Source organism: Gallinula chloropus (genome assembly GCF_964237585.1).
Source record: "Gallinula chloropus genome assembly, chromosome: 2".
NCBI classification, from domain to species: domain Eukaryota; kingdom Metazoa; phylum Chordata; class Aves; order Gruiformes; family Rallidae; genus Gallinula; species Gallinula chloropus.
The window spans coordinates 21278256-21298926 of NC_140086.1; the positions used below are offsets into that span (position 1 = coordinate 21278256).

Here is a 20671-nt window from a genome sequence, read left to right on the forward strand (position 1 = left end):
GTCTCACCGTATGTGTTCTGCGGGTGAAATTCAACCCTCCCACACAATAGCTGGTTACCGAGGCTTTCCACGCTGTTATGAAACCCACCCCTTGTTCTCCTCCTGAAAGCAGGCTGGACTAGCAGCCACGGCTGCCTTCCCTCCACTACGGCGGGTGTGAAAGCCACCCAGTCTGGGCAAAGGAAGGAGGAACCAGTGAGTTTGCAAAAGCATGTGAGTCTAAACTTACTGTTGGGGCTCATTTTCAGCACTGGCGATGGATGTTCTAGTTTGGCCTGGATGGATGCTCTCTTTGCCCTGTGCCCAAATGCAGCAAAGCCCCCCCCTCAAACTCCTGCTTGCTTGAACTCATGCCAGCCTTGGTCTGCAGTACACTGGAGGAAAAACCACAGCGTGTTGATTCTGATGAAACAGAATCAGAGGTCTGATGGTAAGACGGCAGACAAAACCTGAAAACCATTACTGCACAGCACAGTGTTTCCTCCAGCAAATGACTCTGGAGAGAGGAGAAAAAGTTCCCTAAACAAATATGTCAACATGAGCGTTAAATGACAAAACAAACAAACAGTGTCTGCCACACACCAGGTCAAATCTCGTAAGCATCTTAAGAGAAAACAAGTGGAAAAGTATTGGTATTGCTTTATAGGTGAAAATTAAAATATGCTATAACACATAATTGTATGCGATTGGCAAGAGTGGAATTTTTAATGAAGGGCAGAGAGCACTTTTAGGGCTGGCTAAACACTTTTTGCTTTAGCAGGGATGCAGAGCCAAAGGAGGGAGATGATTTGGCAGTGTATCGAGTGCACACTTTTATCCTTTCTGCTGCTTAAGTTCTAGCAGAAGTAACTTGAACGGGACTACAGTTTAATACACTGAGGCTTACACAGAAGGTATTATTTTCTCTTTGACAGGGTCCAGTGCTATTTTTACGCTGTTTGATAGAGAGCTGCTGTTAGGCCTCAGGGAAGGAATAGCGATTCTTTAAGTAGGGCTTGCTTAACAGCAGCTCCCTCCCTCCTGCCACTTCAGCCACCTTCTCAGGACACAGGAAATTCCTGGCTCTGCTTTTTCTTTAAAAAAATGCACATTGTTAACTATCTCTTTGGTAATCCTCCTAAGAAAGCCCAGCTTGTTTGTGTGGGACGCCTAACTCCGACACCAGCCGCTCTGTTTGTTAGTCCCTTCCTCCCCACTCCAGCGCCCAGCCTCCCTGCCTCCTCAATCACATGTGTTGTTTCTCATTTAAATGAACAGTTGGATTCTTTTATTTCTTACAAGTGCTGGATTCGCCTTATCGCCCTCATTCCTTTGGGGGTTGCCAATTGGTTTTATCCACGGATGTATCATTTCTCATGCTTCCCTTTTTTCTTACAAAGAGAAAGAACCACTTCGTCAACAAGCCTCTCTGGAGTGGAAGATTAAAAACCTAGACATCACCTACCTTGCAGCGCTACTCCCAACTGGGTTGTGTAAAACTCAATTAAACTTGTCCCCATTGAATACTGCATTACAGTACATTAAACAGAAAATTCTTCAAGCGTGATGACAAAGCTTGAAACCTTGCCTCAAAGCTGTTCCTTGTAGCTTTCTTTAACATTTCAGTCTTTATGGTGCAAGTCTCCCGTTGACACAACTTTAGTCCAGCTATGAAAAATCACAGAGCCCCACAGGGATTAAAAGAGAAAGAGGAGGAGAAAAAAAAAAAAAAAAAAGAAGAAAAAAAAAGAAAAACCTGTCAAAGCTGGTCTTGGCACTTTCCTTAGTGCATCTATTGAAACTATATTGCCAGCAGACTACAACCTGAGAAGTATTAGAGCAACCTATGAATAATCCAACAATTTAGGATCAGACTACTTTCACTACATTCAGTTGCCTTCATGCACTTTCTCTTCTCCATGAGAAACAGGTATTCCCAAACTCCTCCAATTAAAAATAAAACCCACCCCCCCAAAAAAAAAATTAATGTCTTAGGACTGGCCCAAAATATGAATTAAGAAGGGCTACAAATCTGAAAAAAAAAATCAATTAAAAATGTCAAGCCAAGAATGACAACCTCCTCCCAGATCCAAATGTCAGTGCTTTCTGAGGAAGTACAAAATCAGATCCAAATACAGAGCTGTACCTCACTGTGATGCAAATCAAATACCAAAAAGTTGTTGCGAGTATTTCAGCTATGAGTTTCTTCTCTCTATGGAACAGCGATTAGAAGTTAAACTCAAATCTGTTTATAGCTGAGCTCTCACTACATCTCCAACTAATGACTGGAAAGATTTCAAATTCTAAAGCAACTCAGATTGAGTTGTCCGTGGGATAAGAAAGTATTTTATACTAAAATCTCCCAAAAGAAGAGTTATATATACTAAAAAATGAAAAAAGGAGGGCATCAAATAGATTCAGAAAAAATTCTCACTTTTCCTATATAAACCTAATGAGATATAGCCAGGTTACATGTCAGCAGCTCCAACTCCACATATACACAAAAGTTATCAAAAACCCGGCTATTTCACCATTTCACCAGTCTATCGATACACTTCCAAATAATCCTTTATTTTCTTGCCTCTTTGTGGTGATAGATGTAAAGAGACACGCTGAGCATACAAATCTTTCCGAAGCAGCAAGGCCTGAAATGTTTGCTTCTTACCTCCTGCCCTAAAAGGAGGCATACTGTTACTGCACATGTTACGTAGCATTTTAAAAACACTTCCAGTCAAGAAAACATTTCCTGCATTTCAGCCACGGATGCCATAAATCATGCACTCTCCAGGCTATTCAGATATGAAGAGTACTATATATTTTCTCTTTCTTGTGTACTATTACTTTAGTCTATACAAAATATTCTAAGCAGGCAATGTAAACAGATTCTGAGGATGCAGTATGCATGCTATTGCTTTGCAAAGCTTATTTGTTGGTCCCCCTATGTGTAGTTAAGCTCTAGATTATCAACCATAGAGCACTGTGGAAAAGTGGCCTCTGCAAAAGAGAAGGATGCATTCTGCTTTCAAACAGGAACAAAGGCAAATGTAATTAAGCAACTCATACATTATCAAAACGTTGGAACTCAATTACTTCCAGCAGTTCCTTTTCATCTCCTGAACTCTACGTAAAGTCCTGTGTGGCTTTTCTCTGGTGTTTTAATTTGCCAAAGAGCCCCGTTAGTAATGCATGCTTAGGATCTACAATGAAGGGATGACATGGGATTTGTAAGTCTCCCCCTAAGACTTACTGCCTAGTGACAATGTTTTCCATCTCTGGAAGGCAGAGTTCAGTATCTTTGGGTCCTTACTATTACGACATGGTATACATGCTAGAAAGGACTACTCAGATACTTGTTTCATCCTTTGCTGGGTATTTCCTCTGTGCACCTAAATTTCTGCAGAGCAGGAAAACGAGGAAAGAAATTACAACGATGAATGACATACTGAAAATATTTTGGGTACCCCAAAATGTTAACTGCTGTTTCCTGTATTAAGGATATAGGCTAACTGGTTCTGTTCTATGGAGAAATACCTATTTTCCATAGAAACAATAGGTATGTCAGAATAAAGCAAAATAATACAGTAACCCTACAAGAATATTGAATCTAAAACTATTGAGTTTTAATTAACAATATTAAAAAAGCAAGATTGTTTCCTAAATAAAACGAAATTGTTTTTCTGAAGAGTACAGTTTTCTTCTTTTTGTGTCCTCCATTTATTCTTTATTACTGCATTGTTCTACAAAACTCTTTCTTTTAACAAATATTAACACATCTTCATCAGAGATGCCATATGAAAATAAATTATTGGAAAAGGAACAGTGTGCATTTTTTATGTGCCTATTAACTAATTTGGGGGGTCACAGCTAACAAATTCACTGCAGTATGAATCACAGGCAAACTTTTTCCAGGATCTGATAAGTTGTAACTATGCAAAAGTGACATGGATTAACAAATCAGGTGTTTGATTAGTGGTGTACAACTAAAATCTGATCGGTCCATTTCCAAAGCACAGAATTAGATTCACATTTACTGTTAAAACCTGCAAGCTGTTTTTTTTTCACCCAGCAGCCCACATCATTGGTAAGAGCGGCTGGGGTCTGCCAATCGCAAATGCAAATTGACCCAATTTACCTGAAAGAGAGAAGGTAAAGAAACTAAGTAAACTAAGGAAAAATAAAGAATGCTGCTAGATATTAATGGTACACTGTCAGGCTAATGTGCTCAAAGGAAGCCTCAGCTAATCATCTCCTATTGATTCTTCTATAACACTAACATCCCAGAGACAACGCAAGGGATGTGATGCAGTCATACAAGATGGAAACACAAGATCAGCAGTCCCAAACATAAGAATTTCCTTCAGTATCTTCAGCTTAAAGACCAACTCTTAGATCTCCCATGTACCAGTTTAACAGCTGGAAAGTATCCCAGTTAAAAAAATGCTCTTGCTAAGGGCAGTACTTCTCAGTGGGTTCCTTTAGAGACTTCTCTGGCTCAGGAACTGAATTCTCTCTGTGCAACTAGACTTCTCAGTATTTGACTGTGCACATGTTCAGTCTTTGCAATAATTAGCAATGCACAACAAAAATCCAAGTGCTAATGTTAGGATCATGCTTTGCTTCACTGAATATGTACATATGTTCTTAAAGAGAAGAAGGTCATATATCAGCTCATCACTTTTTTGGAATCTTCTAGCTGAATATATTAAACGGGTTTTTTTAGGTGCAATTGATCTGAAATTAAGTTTTACTGCTTAATGTCACTTAGGAGCTTTTTTGAAAAGGGGAGGAATGGTCTTTTTATGATGCTGTGGATTCATTTTTAAATATGTCCAAAATACTCAAGTTCCTCAAGGCCCAAAGTCAATCCACCTGTCATGTTGTGCCCTAGATTACAGAATTCAAATCAGACCAAAGAAAGAGAATACAGAATGTTGTTCCTTCTGCAAACACTTCTGTAGGACAAAATGAAGATAAAATGATTTACAACTTACAGGAAGCGTATCAGAAAAACGGAGCAGGACCACACTTAGACAAAGCTGACGATCAGATCATGGCAAGCCAGAAAATTGTCATGTCTCACACATAATGGTGCAGTAGATGTAACTGATGTAAGCTTGTGTGTACAAAACCAGCAGTCACGCCTTGACTCACTGCAAAGCTTATGGCATTTAGGGATCTACATAGAACATACACTGAAAGAGAAAGAGCTGTATTTAAAGAGTCGATCTCAGCATATCTTCTGAGAAAGCGAAGGGACAGAAGTAGGTTCCATGAAAGCAACAAAACCAGTTCATTCTTCAAACCATCATTAAAATTTGTACTTTTGCCCTAACTTAAGTCATTAAACCCATATAAAATACATAATACTTTGCATCACAAAACAGATTTTCAAGTAAATTGCTCCTGGACCACTGGTCCACGAAAGACTTTCAGGATGGGGTTCTGAACGTATAGCCTATGCTTGTTTAGCCCTAATTAATTTCTACTTTAGGAGGGAAGATAAAAGTCTTGAAGTCATACTTCAGGCTACACTTTCCACCAAAGTAAGCTACTGAAAAATATCATTGTTTGTGATTTTATACTTCATTTACTCCAACGATAAATATAATTTAATTGAACCTTAATCATAAAACTCGCTTAGCTTTAGCAATCTGTCAGTCTTATTTTAAATTTTCATTTAATTGTAACTTGAAAATTCATTTAAACCTCACATAATTTAAATCCATTAAAATGCACGTGCAGCCACCACAAAAGCAAGCCTGTTCACATTTAAAAGAACAGTTTATTAATAGAAGATGCATGGTGATCACTTGATGCCACCCATATCATTTCCCAGTGTAAAACAGCTCCTTTTCATCTCATACTTTAAGTTCAGTCACCCATTTTACAATATCACCAAACATTTTGGCTGGCCAAAGACAATCCTGTCTCCCCTGTGTCTCAGATGCTTCTGCTCCTACATTTCTGAATATTCATTTCAGCTAACAGATAACCACACCATTTCATCGCGGTTTCATTGTTGAAGGTGAGGGCATATCAGTCAATTCCCATTAACCCACCAGTCCTTTAATTTTTTCAGATCTTGGATAATTTGTGTCCTTTTCTTACTGTTCAATATGTTTCTATAACATTATTTTGATATATTCAATTGTAGAAGCAAATTTTCCATTTGTGCATGTTTCTATATCCCCACTGTCACAAACACGATTCCTCCCGAATTCACCGGAATAATGTTAGAGTGCCCAGTATCCATGTTCTGACTGTGCACTTCTATTTTCTTAAACAGAAAGCTACATTGATTACTAAATACATCTGATTAAGTCTGAATACACCTCTGTTCTGGTGTTCTTAATACAACCTAACTTTTCAATATTATTTTTACACTGGTTTGCACTTCATAAAAATATGTATTTTCCTCTGTGCTGCCTTCTACTTTCAGCACTTTATTGCAAAACTAGTGTTTGTCTCCAAATTATAAAGCTAATACCAGCATTCTTCTCCAGCTTTAACAAAGTTAGGATTTATTCTTTCTCTCTTCTAAACACTTTTCTAAATTGATAATATTTCCTCTCAATGGTTATTAGTCTGTGAAGGTGTAATTGTTCTCAATAGCTGGAGTCACTATGAAGAAGTATGTATTACATCTATGGATAGAGATTTCACAGTCTTTGGTGGCTTGAGTGAAACACAGGCCTGAGATTTCTCTTTCTATATATGTATGTATGCATTTATATACTTATGTCTGTATACTATGATATTACCATAGGAAATTATCTTGCAGGCTCTTTTCACTTTCTGCTCCAGCAACAAACCTTGGCTCTGTATGCCCCTGATTCAGCCATGTGCATCACCCCTCAGCCACAGAACATGTCTACCAAATCTGCTTCAGCATTGCAACTTGCTTCAAAATCACAACTAGGGTACACTCCAGCATGGGTTTCTGTTTGTCAGAGTCATACTGCCCTGAATGCCCCCATGGAATGAAACTGAAACAAGAAAATCAAATCTCAAACAGCTTTTAAATTCTTTTTTTCTGTTCTTTTTGTAACATCAAAATAAATTGCACCATAAGAAAGCTGCTAAGTTTTCTCTGTGTCCGCAGTAACAGGGGTCCATTCCTTAAACAGTAAACACTCACTGGAGTATGTTGCAACTTCTCCACACCTTAATCAGTTCTCTTCAGAAAAGACTAAAATGCTGGGATGGCTGAGTGCTGCCCAAGCAGTGGTGAGGAGAAGGGCAGCTCGAGACACTGGGACCATCCTGCCCCCCTTACAAGAGGGGGGCAGCAATAAGAGACTCCCATGCGTTGTGCCATGATGGAGCTGATTCCCCAACCTCCACTCTCCCTCCTCCCCATCTCACTATGCACACTTCGTGACCTGATCCGAGTAAGAGGGTGTAATTGTGAGCACATTAGGAAAATGGATGTGTTCTGCACTGCCCGCCTCTGCACCATGGTGCCCTGCTGTAAAGCCCTTTCCCTTGATGCCTCTGTCTGCAGTGAGGAGCAGTGCTGGAATGCTGTGGGAGAAGGGGAGAAATGCTGACATCGATCTTTGGATCAGAGAGTACACAGATTGATCCCCAGGATCGATAGAGAGGTCAGGATTCACTCACTTATGATCTCTGGTTACAGCTCTTAGGTAATTTCTGGAAAACAAAGGAGGGAGATGTATGTATGGATATGACTGAGGGTTACATCTTAATCTCAATTTCTGTTTAAGGAAACCTGCACATCAGAAGAGCTTTTCCAATTGCTTTCCTCTGGAAGCATTTTCCCAAGCATAAACCAAATCTCAGCATCGGTATTGCAACAGGACCTATCCATTTCTTTCAACACAGACATCGTTTTTATATTTCTCTGGTGTCAAGAAGTCTCTTTAAGCTTCTGTGCTTACAATGAGAACAAAAATGAGCACACATTGCTTTTAAAAGTAACATAGATTCCTGGTACCACCAACAAATAAATTAAGCAGGCTAGGAAGTTTGAGGAGGGAGAACTGCTGGCTGTGCCACTGCCAATGTGAGCAAGCACAGCAAGCACTTGCTGGAGTCTCCAGAGTCACAAGAAGAGGACACCAGAGACCTGATAACGAATCACTGGCTTGTAGGTCAATTAAGTGCTCAAGAGGCACTTTAATTCCACCTGTTGAGCCACAGCAACAGCCTTACTTATAAGCAGCGAGAAACAGAACACACCCAGCATGATTTTAACATTGCCTTCCAGGCGGTCCAGCTCCACAGCCCAGAGGGACATCATGGCTGCACGTCACAAATGTCCTCCTGGGAGCCTGGCACCTTGAATGCTACGGAAAAGTCTTCCCTGAATTACTGCCATCAGGCTTAATCTATTTAGAGGTAAAGGGCACAGAAATCTCACACCACACTGTCAATTACATACACAACCACCTCAAAATGGGGGAAGAACATATTTCTACATTTTTAGCTTTTGCTTTTATACAGCACACCATTAGTTTGTCTTGTATCACAAACAGGAGAATTTGACAGGAATCACTGTAAAACAGGCTGCAGATGAATCTAGCACTGTTTCCTTCCCCACAGACATGTTATACTTTGTACCAATGGAGCTGCCTGGAAAGAACAACCAAGGTTTGATTTTAGGCTTCTAGGTCATGGTTTCACCTTGACAACAGCTCTTTCAATTCAAGCAGTAACATTTGCCAGGATCCCTAAGGTGTTTTCATTTTTGTCAAGAAGTGTAAGGGGGAGAAAAAAAAAAAAGTATGAAAAAAAGATAAATCTTAATTCACAAGCTGCAGGACTATCTCTGTGTCTCCAGCACAAAACTTCAAATCCAATCCAGGACCTGGATGTGTATTAGAAGGCTGCAGATTTAAACCTTGTCCACCATGATCAAACTGGATTTATGGAGCATCATAACTCTCCAGACACCATCCAGCAGCTTATTAATTTAATAGACTCCTGTCCATTCCATGATGTTCCTGCCCTGACAGTCTCTCAAGATAAGACGAAAGCCTTTTGACAGGACAGAGTGCATATATATTTTCTTCTGTTTTCTTGTGGATGGGGTTGTCGACAACTTGAAATGTGTGGCTCAGCAAATTTGGGGGCTTTTTTTCCTTCCCTTTTCCTCTGCAGGGAAGATGACAGAGGTAATGCTACCATAAGCCATGAGGGTCACAAGGTTTACTGCAGTCCTCAATATTTATTTAGCATAATGGATTGAAGAAAAAATAATGTAATTAAAAAGAAAATAAACACATTTAGCATCTATGTCATACCCTGAAAATAACAACGTTTTTCTTAAAATGATTTCTAAATGACTGATTCTACTGCAATTGACTTCGAAAAATGAGGGAGAAATACATATCTTTGGCGGGGGGCTGGGGGAATCTTAGCATGATGTTTGCATTTATTTTTGCCAGTGGTTTGAATGGTTGAAAAAATATTTCTTTTGACATGGTCCCAGTGTGAAGCATAGACTGGACTTCTTTTTCATCCTGAATATATTCTCACAGGTGAGTGTTAGACTCAGTTTATGACTTTTTATAGCTTCGGACCAAACTGTATAATTCTGTGCAAATCATGTCAGCATTCTGCCTATTTCCTTGCTTCCTCAAATGAAAAAGAATTCCAATTTCAAACTATGAAATGAACTACACAATAAGTGACAAGAAGAACACAAGAAAAAAAAAAAAAACGAACCAATGTACATATCAGAACAACCTAAAAATATCACTTGGCTGCTCTATAAATGAAATGCAGTAATAATGAACAAAAGCAGTTTCATATTGAAAGTGGAAATATAGCTGTACCCCTGCATTTCTTGTCATCTTCCCTTTATTATCTACACGCTTAGAATTTAGAGGGCATGTAATAATTCACTGTGTGCTATTATATGCATATTATACTAATTCCATAAAGATGCATAAAATAACCTTTTTCTTGTAGCTAATTAAGACCATATACAAGGCCCTGACCTCTAAACTCCCTAAAGCAGAAAATCCTCCCCTGGATCTATCCGCATAAGTGAAAAACAAAAAGTACGGAAAAAGTCAAATCCTACTGTGTGAGTTCTTTGAATTGCATTGGCATTAAGTCTGCAACACTGCACCTGCCATCAGCAAGCAAGAAATATTACTAGTCCTGGGGACCAAACATTTTTCCTGTAGGTAGGGAGGATAGCAGCAGAACTGATTTGCGATGGTTTTGTCCATAACAGTGTCATTAGGCATCCTCTCTTCTCAACAGCCCTGCAAACTCAAACGTGAATGGTGCCACCTACTTGCCTACAAATCACGCCTTTACATCTGTATCCATGAGACTATTCCAATGACTGCAACGGGTATATTGCCCTTGTAGAGAACATGTTACGCTTGTTACGAGTATAATTGTGTATATTGTATATACACAATTATATTTCCTTTAAGAAATATTTCACAAATTTTTACTGTGGAAACCAACCTTTTCTGTGCACCTTTGATATTAAAATAAGCAGCACACACATTTTTGTTAAAAACTTGGATTTTTTTTGTCAGTGGGTACATAGAACAAAAACCTGCAGCACCACCAAAGGCTTCAGCACATTGTTTAGGGACAGCAGGTACTGTGGGTTTCTGACTGCCCACATGGAATGGACTAAGTAAATACACTGAATTTTCTTTTAGTAGTGTGTGGAAAGAAGCCTCTTGCAATCTAAAAATATGTGCCCCAAGTTAACCTTTGGCCTATTAAACAACTTGTTCTCTGACCCAAACCAAAATATACTCATATTCTAATGCAGCAGTGTTTAAACTCCCTATGATGTTTGACCTGTGTCTCATTAGGGTCTCTGATGTTCTGTATCTGTGACACAATGTACTATTACATTTCCTGGAAAAAAAATAAGTATTCACTTGCTGAAAACTCATTTACTGGGGGAAATGTGGTATCAAGGATCTCACAGAACAATTAAGAAAAGTAATGTTCTGTCCCTAAAAAAAAATTTAAGAACCTTCTGTTGTGACAACTGACTTTTCCTATTTAAAAAACCCCACAAAACCAAACAAAAACTGTTTACTTTAAATTTGCAAAATTAATTAAAAATTGCCATCAATTCTTACTAGCAATTTCAGGTAACATCTAAATAACTCATTCCTGTAACCAATTAAACCTGCAAACAACTATGTATTTACTGACTTATTTTACGTTGAGCATGGCACAGTGCAGCCAGGGGAAGCCCTGCTTCCAGCCCGGACTTCTGCTCTGCCTTCTCCTGTGTGCTGCCTCTTCTAGAGTTTCTATTTATAAATTAGCTACATGACACAGTTTCAGTGTGGGCAGCTGTCATTTTAACTAATCTAATCCTGTAAATCCACCCTAGCAGGCTTGTTCTCTATTGTGATTGGAGAATAGACTTTTTTGGGCAGCTTTCAAAAGCAGCATCTGTTTGAGCAAGCGCCCATCCCTTCTCTGTGTGGGGAAGCACTCCCCCGAATTTACACCCCCCCACCCCCCACCCCCTGGTTTTGTGCTTACCAAAAAAAATAAAATAAAATAAAATTCAATTCTCAGATCTTAGCCTTGGGCAACATCCTCCCGAGCCAGGATTTTGTTATAGTCACTTGGTGGGCACTGACTGCAATTTCATTTAGGGAGGGATGGAGGCTTTTAATGGCATTTGATATCACACGTCCGTACCGCCGGGACAATTAACAGGACCATCCTGTGGAATTACATACGAAGATGTGGCGTGGTGCCCGTGGAACCGCGCTGGGGTGAGGATGGGTTTTTTCCTTCTCCTGCATCCTCTCAGAAATAACGAAGGGCATAAACTACTCAGCGAGGCCAGGCAGAGGAGGAAATAACATCAGTAAATCACTAATGGAAATGCAAAACCAAACACCACCTCACATGAAATGAGATGACGGATGGCTAGAGCAGCGTGTGTGTCGCTGCTGGTGACCAGCTCCTTTTCAGCAGCTGACCTCTACCCTGTCCCACCACCCTGTCCCCTAGCACCTGTGCCTCTCTGTCCACGCCACCACCAGAAGAGCAGCTACTTTCCAATCTGGGAGTTGCAGGAGAAGATGTGCCCCAGAGCTGCCACCTGGCTGGGCAGTGTGCTCGGTGGTACGCCACGCAACCCAACCGGCCCAGACACACACTACACATGTTGGTTTTCCTGCACAGAGTTATCCTGTGGTGCTCTGCAATCAATTACTGTTATACCACCATCATTAATAATTTTCTTAATGAAAATGATTCTGTTGATCTCCGTTGTATTTTAATTATCAGAGTTAAGCATAATTACACTGCAGCTCTGAGCTGGCATGTAGACTCCTTTAGGGCGCAATTTTGTTTTAACACACTGATAATGTAATTTTACATTGTGTCAGTTGTTTAGTTATTATCCAGTCGTACAATTCCGCTGTATTCCTGATAACAGATAATAACCTTAGCACCTCCTATATCCTGAAGTCATTTAAAAAGCAATATTGGAATTTCACAACTAGCTAACTTAATCGCCTTATGATTTTATAATTCCCACAGCTAAATATTTGTACAGACACCCTGTTTTAACAATGCCACTAAACATACGGTATCCATACATTTCACATAAATGGCTTAAATAATATCTAGAAAAATGTCTCCTACATGACCAGGGTTTTCAGTCTGTGCAACTGTATTTTTTACACCATTTCTATTCTATTCATTGGTAATTCGTTTTCACAATCGCTTACAGTCCCAGTGGAAGATTTGCAGTTAATACCCCAGCCCCTTTCCCAGGCTGCGGGACTCCTACTTCCAGTCTTAGAGATTTACCAGGTCTGGTCCAGAACTCTGTTAGGCACGAGTGCTTCTCAAGTACATGATGCTGTGATGAACATATAGTCCATATAGTTAATACTTCCTGTCAATGCTTGAATTACTAAAACTGTGTAACTGCTTTTTGGAGAGAACATACTTACAATTCTAGATAAGGTATGAGTCCTAAGATCTGTCTCTAAAATTGCAGTTACGGTTTCAAGGGCATCTCTTAAATTATTGAATAGACTATTTTTGAAAGATGAGAGAAGTTTGACATACATTTTAAAACAAAAAGAGCATGTCTTTTAAATGTAATTACAGTTGTAAAAGTTTCCTTTCAAAGGAACTGGAATAGGATAATGGCACATGCCATGAGTAGCCAGCTTGTATCAGAGCCCGTAAAAAGGGGTACTAATGAACTGTTTTTTCCCTTTCCTAATTTGTCCCAGTATGGCAGAAATGTAGCTAGATAGTAATATGTGATCCTAGACTAAAGAGAATTAATTTCAAATACTGAATAGTTATTTCATAGCTATGCACTGTGAACATACTCTGATGTACGACTTTAAATAACCAGTTTCTTAATCTGAAAATTTATATAGCTGATGGGTTTTGATTCCATTGTAATAACTTAGCAACGTAATCCTATATATGTAGCTCATATATATACACATAGGTGCATGCACACACACTTTTTCTTCTTGCTCACCCAGGGAAAATATTTTACAGAGAGTTTTGAAAGCAAAGAGGGAGTTAGTGGGCCATTTCAGATTCACATTCCATATAAACTAAATGCCAGACTCCCCTCCCAATGATTATTTTGTGTGCAATATGTGGGACACTACAGTGCCCAAAGCTTTAGGTTAAGTCAGGATGACACTTGGATGCTCTCCTGAAAGACCAGGGACAATTCTGCTCTCCAAGACATCACTGTAATAAGCTAACAGGAAAAATGGCACACACTTCTGAGTCAGCAACTCACTGACCAGCACCACATACTGCTAGCCAATTACCAAACTTATTTTTCTCTTAGAAGTGTGCCAATTTACTCCACTCATCTCATCTTGGGCATGGTAAGGAAAACAGCTCCCAGCTGAGCAAATCTGCTACGTGTACAGTTCCACACATTTGTTCAGCTAATTGCATTCAGAAATAACAATGTATTGCTAAGCAAACTAAAAAATTATACACATGCAACTACAACATAACATCGAATTACAACTACATGCCAGCTGACACCGTTTCATTAGAAGTAATGGCACTATAGGAGACAGAAAGCTAACACAAATCATTGCTATGTAATCTGGAATGATGAGATACAAATTGAAGGAAGAAACATTATTCTATTTATTTATTTTACCATCTTCTATTTGACATTGTTTTGTGATCCAAGCCAATTAATCTTTCTAGAACAAAAAATCCCAGCAGGGCTTGAGGGAAGTGTAGGTGCTTAATGAACAACACAGCAGCAAACTCAAAGCGCAAAGACACAAACAGAATGCAGCGAAGGTAGAGCATGTCTACAACTTATTTCCTGCATTAGTTTAGTGAACTGGAAGGTTTTAAACATGTATTTATAAAATAGGGGTCAAATTTATCCTCAACTTTAGCTGTAACACACATCTGCAGCAGAAAGAACAAAATTCACCTTGAGCACTGATGATCATCTCACAATACCTTGTTAACCAAACATTAAAATAAACCGGCATCATCAGTGCAGCAAGATCCAGCACATTGGAATGAAAATAGTGATATTTTAGGCCACTCAGACTGCACCAAACTAAAGAAATTTTTGAAGCATTTTTTTGGGAAAAAAAGTCATATTTCAGTTGATTCAATCAGACAGATAGCACCGAACTGTCTAATGAATTAGTTAGTGTTTGTAAAGTACTTTGAAGATGAGAAGTCTTACTGGTATATATGTGCTAAGTATTATTATAATTACAGAAAGAATGTAATACTTGATAAGACATCATCCTATGGGAATTTGCCGAAGCTGTATTTTGGAATGAACGTAATTTCTCATCACACTAAAAAGTTGTTGCAGAGAAGTTGGCTTGTGAGTATTCAACACTACAAACAGCAGACTGCAGCTCTGCAGTCCCCAGAAAAGCTTTGCCACATTACTTGGAGCACTTTGCTGCGTCTTTCACTTGGGCAGTAATCAGCAAGCTCAGCCCTTTTTAGATTTGAGCCCAGCTCTCTAGTACTGCAGGTGTTTCAGGTTGCAGAATGAATGTGTTGGCATTCTGTAATTATAATAGAAAGAATTTATAAGACCCTGGTGTGCAACTCATTTTTAACATGCAAATTCCCTGTTTTCAGCGTTTCAACTTTCAAAGGCTTGTGGCAGTTTAAAAGCAATCCTCTTATAAGTGTATAAATTGCAATGATTATAGGAACAAGTTGTAATTGTTTCTAGTAAGTTTTTAGGAGCCTTTGATGTTATGATTAGTGTTTTGTATGTTAATATATTGATATGGGTGCTTATTTGCCTGGATGCTTGTATGCTGAAATGGTCACTAGGTTGCCTCAGCAAACAAATCTTTGATCTCAGTAGGTCTGTTTGGTTAGAAATAAAACCTAAAAGAAATTAAACAAGAACAGTGCATGTTCTGAAGTAGTCACAAAGTGCTGAGATGATTGGTGATTGAAATACAAGGAAGGAAAGTCATAATTTTACAGCCTGGTCTTCAGGGAGAATGACAAAACCATATACACTAAATAAGCTATCCCAATGTATTCAAGTGCTGGGGTTTTTGGTGGGGTGTTGTTTTTTTAGGTTGTTTTTTTGTTTTGGATTTTTTATGTAGTTTTATTTTAGAATTCTGATACCATAACCACACATACAAAGCTCTCATAGCTTGACCTACCAGCATGGTGCATAGTCCATGACACTATGGGCTGAACCCAAGGCTCTTTACCTTGGTTCAAGATGTAAGACAAAAGCCTTTGCATCTTGAACCAAAGTAGCTGTTAGATGTGGTAGGTTGGGCAAAGCATGTTTGGGGGGGGCTTGTGAGAACTCACATTTACTTGAGCAAATCTGACAATTCACATAAGACAGAAATAATACACTTTGCCACTAGCCAATCCATTCCCGTGAAGCACCGGCACGACATGCCAGTACACACAGACGGGAATGTCAGAGGTGACAACCCTGAAATCCAGTTCCAGTTATCTTCTGTTACCATGCTGACATGAAGTCTTATCATAGTCCAATCAAGTTTGCATTCTTCTTATAAAACCAGATTTCAGTTAGTAGTGTACAATGTAATGGAATGTGGAGAAATGCTATCTAGTATGTCCAATAAAATGTCAGAAAGAATTCACCTGTTTAAAGTGTATAGATTTTACTGATGTTTCCCAAGAGGCGCTAACTCTCAGAGAGAAATGGATGGTATGTCTTCTGTCAGCTGACGTCCTTCTGTGTTTATAAAGCATTTAGTCTGTGTTTATAAAGCATTTAGCACACTACAGACACCATGCGGGGGTTTTATATCATTAAGGGAAGGAAAAAAGCAAACCCAGAACACGTTAGGAAACTGGGAGTGAAAAATGTTTGACTTTAAGGGCAGACAAACTGCTTCATTTTCCTATTACACAACAGGTATACTTTTATCTCAGTACCTTACACAAGAAACTTAGAGGAAAAAAAAATCAGCTTGTGTTTACCTTTGCTGTACACAATGCAGTTGTTTTTGTTGTCTTCTACTCCTTGCCAAGTCACATCCAGCAACCACTTGGGGCCAGCAGTCAGTACCATGGGGACTGAAGCCTTTGTCTTCTGTAGGAAGGATGATAACAAACAGATGCCATTTGCTTGCCTTGATTAAGAACTTGAATAATAATAGTAATAATCATTTTATTTGCAAACAACAAAATCTCCAAACCCATAAGCCAAGGTCTTATTCCCATGCCTCAGGATTATTTTTTTTAAGAGACACAAGCAGTAAGCTTTAGTTCTTTCATTGATTGAATGGTGAAACTATTATCAAGGATTTTTCCGAATGATATTGGATCAGATCTCTAAGATTAAGCAGATCTCTGGTGGCTGAGAATTATAAAGGGAATGCAGATGACTTTCACAGAAAAGAGCCAAGTGTTCAGAAGTGAACTTTAGACACATTGTACTTCACTATCAATGGGATCTTACTATTTCCTGAAACAGACAGGAAAGAATTTAAAGAATTGGTATCCATTTCAAAGATCTGTCCTGGGTAACGTTTGTATTATCATAGGAAATTCTTCTGAACGGATAATGGTTTTTTTCCCCTTTTGCTAAGTGTTGATGCGTGATTTTACCAAGTCTGCAATAATAATAATAATGCTAATGATTCACCGTGCTTTGTCTCCAAAAAAAGAAGCTGTATTAATAAATTCAAAGGCACAGAAGTAAGGCATGGTATACACTGCACTTGAAAGGCAAGCAGGCAAGAGATGCACATTTAACAAAAACATCTCCTGTGTATATTTTAGATTCTGCATTTAGAGAATTTAGTATTTGAGGGTATAAAGTAGAGGAATCACATTTATTAATGCCTAACTCCTTTTACTAATCAAATGTCAAATACCGCAGTAATCCTGACTATGTGGCACTGAGATGCCACTTAGACTTCCATCATTCACAGGTCTTTTTCTCTGCATTAAGCATGAAACAAAGAGTAGAAAGTACAACAGTCACCATGAAACTTTAATTATTTTGTTTTTCCTGGGATCCAACTGCACAAGACATTCCAACCTATTCTAAGATAAATTGATTAATTGATTAATTCTGTATTCCACCAATAATTCTCCAGTTGGCTAGAGCTGTGTTCTATTGTGATATTCTGTATGATTGCGTTCCAAAAAATTTACAATATGGAAAAATCAGACTTTTACATGGGCATTCCATTTATAATCTATGACTGTTCTAGAAATGTAGTTAAGTATATTAAGAGTTACTATAAAAATTTGACATTCCCAAAATATACACAGATTTGAAATATTTTAGTTATGTAAGATTAAAGTAGCAACCTTATATAAGATATATTTAATTGATGATATATCAATATTTTAATAAAGATAAAAGAATGAGATGTATTGACTGTCACGGTTCTTGACATTTTGGTTTTTGATCTGTTTATTCTCTGATACTCCTCTATCGAATAGAGTGTTTCTTGCTTAATTTGCATTTTATATTTTGCATTTTTCATACAAATGTTTATGCATGTCACACTTCTTCCATATGCACACCATGACATTATTCATCTTGCAGAAGTGTTGGAAAAAACCAGATACAAATGACAAATGAAATTAGTAAAAAATGAATGTAACAACTAGTGACAACCTACCTACCTAAGTTAAAAATTCTGAAACCAGAGACATGCCATGTCTCAATTCCTAATAGTGCTTTTTTATGAGAAGTTGCAGGAAGTATTTGTTTGTTATCTGAAATATTTCAAGAGTAAACCCAACCACATCCAGTTGAAATCTGAATTTAAATTTGGATTTACCACTTAAATTTGGTTAAATTCACATATAAACTATTGAGAAGTCTGACATTCCTGTTTATAAAATCAATGAAAAGTGTTTACATACAGACTTGACAGAAAATAATGATGCAAATGAGGCCTGAACTGAAGAAGATCTGCAAGAGATGAGATGGAGGGAAATCAAAGTACCATCTCCAGAAAAATTACTGCAAAATTTGGACTAAGCTTTAGCATGAATAGTACCAAGCGTGACTGCAGAGCAATAGTGAAGAGGAGGACATGGTCCTACAACACACTGCATTTCTTCAGCTGTCATTTCGGTCAAAGCTTTAACGTGTTTTTTTGTGCTTATATATGCTATCAGTTTCTGGTAATCCCAGGTACAGTCAACAGACAGTGCAATATTACTGAGGTAATGGACTTTTCCATGTAGACTATAAATAATTCAGACATTCAAACAAGTCCTTTTTTTAAGTTGGAGGCCAAATTAAAAAAAAGAAAACAAGAATCTTTTAAGTGCAGAAGGGATCATCTATTTAATCTTCAAAAGATCTAATTTCTATTTCTGGCTTTCTTCTTCCCAGACATCTGATACTTCATTGTGTTTCTCCCATCTGTAAGGGTATTATTTGCATTAAGGTAGTATCAAAAAGCCTCAAATACTATCAGGATTTTCTTGTACTGGGAAATAGTTTATTATCTACATAGACAGGACAGTTATGTCCTGGGAAAGGATTATACTTAACCAAATACTGCTGAGGAAGAAATGAGATGCATAGATACCATTTGACTTTCTCATGGAGATTAATTTCTCCACTAGTAAGCAGTAGGCTTAGTCACATGTCACTACCCCTCTTTCTTCTAGAGACAGCAAGAAGAGCCCAGATTGGTGCCTCAAGCCTTCTAAGGAGAAGCTGCAGCAGCAGCAAGTAAGACTGAGCACCAGCAGTCAAGATGTGAATCCACTTTGCTGCCCACCATTTACACGGTTTTCTCTGAACTTAAAGACCTGCAAGAGGACCCCTACATTAGCTTCCAGGTCAGCTTGGCAGTAAACCTTGTAATCAGTTCAGCAGCTGTGAGTGGTCTCTAGGCGCTAGAGATAGGCTGGAGGAGGAACAGGGTGTTTTGTCTCACAGCTCTGCTAGCCCAGAAGAGCTGGTGGATACCTCAAAAGAATTTCCCACTCTCCCATAGCTCTGCTCCCAAGCTGCACAGATATGTAAATAAACTTCTTTCAATATGAAAGCAAAACTTCACAAGGCTCTGGCTGCTTGCAAAGCTTGGCAGCTCCACTAAGGGAGACGGGCAATGGCTTCCTTTGAAGTGCCTCACAGGCATATTGTGTGAGCTGTAAGATGAGTCAAGACCACCACAGCAGTTCTTGGGGTCTGGCATCCTGTAAGGTTCATACGTTCATGGGAGGTGTTCACCACTGACAAAGGCTTGCTCTTGTTGTGCCTCATTACATAGTAAGACCTGAAGCAAGCCTGCTGATTCAGGAAAGGCCATTTCCCCAAAATGGTTAAAATGAAAAGACCCCAGTCCAAGATAACAAGAAGCTATGGTTAAATCAGTCATGCCTTTATCACCTCAAGATTAGACTACTGCAATGCGCTATACCTGAGGCTACATTTTAAATCCATTTGAAAGCTGAAGCTGGTGCAGAATGCGGCAACCCGCTTGTAAAGCAGGATATCGTGCTCTTAGCGCATTACACCAGTGCTTTTTAATCTGCACTAAAGTGTCTGTGGGATTTAAGGGGCTGGTTACAACCTATGAAGCCTGGGACCTATCTGAGATACCTGAGATCAGCCAAGTCCTTTGCCCCAACCGTACAGCCACAACTGAGATCCACCAAGGAACATGAAAAAGTGCTTCCCTGGCTTGACACAGAAGAAACTCTTGGTAGTGCAACATGGTCTTCACAACAGCTCTTTACCTATGGGAAACTATCACACTTGAAGTAAAGTATGTTAATGATCTGACTGTCAAGAGTGTACTACAAAAATCATGCTGTAATTCATCATATTTATCATTGTGTACCATTTAGATGGTCATTCCCAAAATGGTGGTGGGAGGTGTTAGCTACTTTATGCTGTGCTGGTTTTACAGTGCTATTAGAAATACCTCTAGCTTAAGGAAGGCAGCTTTTTTACAAAAAAGCTTTCTTGACACAGTAGCGACCATATTACAACTGCTTAAAAATAGGACCTCAAAAACAAAACAATTTTTTATTTCTCCCTCCAAAAGATCTGCTACAAATCACTTGCAAAGCTTGCAAAACATTCTGCTCACTGCTTACCTATACAGGGATCTGCTAACATGGGTGTCCATAAGATGGGGCCATACAGTAGTAACCCCAAATTTTGGACACGAAGGCACATTACAGAACTGCAGTGTTGTTCACTGCTCTGCACTAGGTAAGCATGTATTCTACAGTT

The 20671-nt window shown here is 38.8% G+C and overlaps 1 protein-coding gene across 2 annotated transcripts in view; it reads right to left on the reverse strand.

The window, feature by feature from the left end:
• The window catches only part of ZFPM2 (zinc finger protein, FOG family member 2), a gene marked incomplete at both ends in the record, with an annotated part of 311742 nt that overhangs the window by 87978 nt on the left and 203093 nt on the right, over positions 1–20671 (reverse strand). For both annotated transcript variants that reach the window (XM_084280125.1, XM_084280126.1), the window contains one exon: positions 16429–16540. In XM_084280125.1, the coding sequence (XP_084136251.1) occupies positions 16429–16540 (112 nt within the window). The remainder of the gene's footprint in view (positions 1–16428; positions 16541–20671) is intronic.